Genomic DNA, 2,601 nt, shown 5'->3' on the forward strand with positions numbered 1-2,601 from the left:
AGCCATTACTGCAGAGAAACTATAACAAAGCAGTATTTAGAAGAGGGATTAAATATTTCTGTGATGTACAATCTATAAAGAAAAGACAGAAACAGAAGGAGCCCCATGTGTTTGGTCGGCAACGTCGAGAAATAAACGCCATTTTTACAATTACCGTTCTATTTGACCATTACTGCGCAATTTTTAAAATGAAAGTGACGAATAAACAACAATTTGGAGAAATGGTGGATATTTATCAGAAAAACCTTTACTGGCTATGGATTGGAATAAAGACCTAATCAAAAGCCAAGTAAAAGCCGAGTGGGAAAAAATTGCAACCAAATGCTGCAGCTTTGGCCCCCCAGTTCTGATGGAAGCGGTTGGCAAAAGGTTATAAATGATAAAGTTGGAATAACTCTGAATATTACTCATTATCTTACTTTATTTTTTCAAACAAATAAAAATCAAATAGGTTTGGCATGATTTAAAATATGCAGTAAAAAGCAAGCTACGCCATAACGCTTCTGAATCAAGAGCTACAGGAGGTGGAATTTTTACGCAGCGTATTCTTTCTCCACTAGAGGAGTCTGTGGCTAATTTGGTTCAATTTAATAAACAAATTAACCACGGAGGGGTATTATGTTTTACACCACCAGATGACCAACCGCGCACAAGCTCTCAAGTTTTATCAAATGTAGACCGTAGTACTTCAGAGCCTATAGAAATAATCTCCAACAGTATAATTTATGAGACTGATGAAAATAGAGAGAATATTCTGAAATATTCCACAAGACTACTTTATTTTAAGTATGAAGATAATAAGATAACATAGAAGAATTAATATAATCATGTTGCCAGATTATTAATTAAAATTAAATGGTACAGAGTTGATTGTACTTAGGTAAGGTTTACAACACTTCTCCACCATGAAGAAAATCTTGATTACATGTACTTTAAAAGTATACTATAGCATAGGTTATTTCCGGAAATCTGGCGCTGCATAGCGATCGACCGCCAGGCGAGTACGCGCACCCCTGCGAACTGGTATACCCTCTTTGGACGAGTTATGCATTTGCGTTGGCTGCTGTGATTCTGCTTCCGTTGAGGATGGCTGCTGTTGAATTGATGAAGATACATTGGTTGGTGGAATCCACGGTACAAAGGATTCGGCATCAGATGAGTTCCGTGGCTTCAGCTGGTTTGCATGGCGTTTAAGGTAACCGACGGCTGTGTTGACTACATAAACCGTATTAGCGAGTTGTCGCACAATTACGGCTTTTAGCCACTTTTCCTCTCTCGCATAGTTACGAGCGAATACGGTTTGATTTACGATGAACTTGGGACTGTTCGGAGCTGGCGGATTCAGTCTTGCCTTCGGTGATTCGAAAACCTGGCTCAGTAACGTGCGAACCGGTCTTCCATGCAAAAGTTCTGCCGGCGATTTACCCTCGTCATTTGGCATAAAACGATATGTAGATAAGTACTTCCTCACAGCCACATGTAGTTGTAAGCCGTCGCCGATATTTTTCTTGACAGCCGTTTTAAAAGTTATGACAAACCTTTCTGCGAGTCCATTTGAGGCAGGGTGAAATGGAGCGCTCGTAATATGTTTTATACCTTGATGGGTGCAGAAAACGTTGAACTCCTCTGACGTAAGCTGCGGCCCGTTGTCACTAACAAGTGTTTTTGGGATGCCTTCGATGGTGAAAATTGTAGCTAGCGCAGATATTGTAGCAGCTGTCGTTGTTGTAGTCATCAGGGAAATGTAGGGGAATTTGGAGAAGGCATCAACGCAAATGAGCCACATCGGGTTGAATACTGGACCTGCAAAATCGATATGCACCCTCTCCCACGGGTGTTTTGGGTCGGGCCAACTGACATATTCTTTAGCTAAGGTGGGATTGACAATTTTGCATACATCACGTTTGTCTGCAACCGTAGCAATGTCCTTATCTATATCGACCCACCATACGCGTTGTCTGGCTAACTGCCTCATCCTGGAACTTCCCCAATGACCATCATGGAGTAATTGAAGTATTCGTCCTTTTAACGAACCCGGGATAACGATGCGTGTATACTCCGTCTGGAGGCAAAGGATATCGTTAGTTATAGTCAAGGCATATTTCCTGTTGAAAAACGGACGAAGGTGAGCGTCTTTTGGAAGTAACTTCTCAGGCAACCCCTCTTCGACGAAATGGCGAGCTTGTTGAAGGATTTCGTCATTTTTTGCATGTTTTTCAATAGTTTTTGTATTTATTGGGTATTTTATTTGGCACACATTGTAGCATGCTTCTTGTTGGTCGAATTATTCATCTGTTCCTATTGGTAGGCGCGATAAGGCATCCGCGTTACCATGGTCTGACGTCTTGCGATACTTGACTTTGTACTGGTAAGCCATAAGCGTTATTGCCCAGCATTTAAAGCGGTGTGACATCATCAAAGGTAGCTGGCAGCTAGGATTGAAAATATTTACGAGGGGTTTGTGGTCCGTAATAAGTGTGAATGATCTCCCGTACAGGTATTGGTGGAAGCGCTTCACCCCGAATATGATCGATAAGCCCTCTTTCTCTATCTGGCTATATCGCACTTGATGCTTGTCGAGAGTTTTGGAAGCAAAGGCAA

The 2,601-nt window shown here is 41.6% G+C and overlaps 1 protein-coding gene across 1 annotated transcript; it reads right to left on the minus strand.

The window, feature by feature from the left end:
* Window positions 1–955: 955 nt before the first annotated feature.
* LOC108367731 (uncharacterized protein K02A2.6-like) lies at window positions 956–1,975 on the minus strand. Its single transcript, XM_017622417.1, has one exon. It carries the CDS (start codon window positions 1,973–1,975, stop codon window positions 956–958), a length of 1,020 nt encoding a protein of 339 aa, XP_017477906.1.
* Between the last annotated feature and the right edge of the window lie 626 nt (window positions 1,976–2,601).

Source organism: Rhagoletis zephyria, unplaced genomic scaffold (genome assembly GCF_001687245.7).
Source record: "Rhagoletis zephyria isolate East Lansing unplaced genomic scaffold, Rhagoletis_zephyria_1.1 Rzeph_scaffold_02797, whole genome shotgun sequence".
Classification (NCBI taxonomy): domain Eukaryota; kingdom Metazoa; phylum Arthropoda; class Insecta; order Diptera; family Tephritidae; genus Rhagoletis; species Rhagoletis zephyria.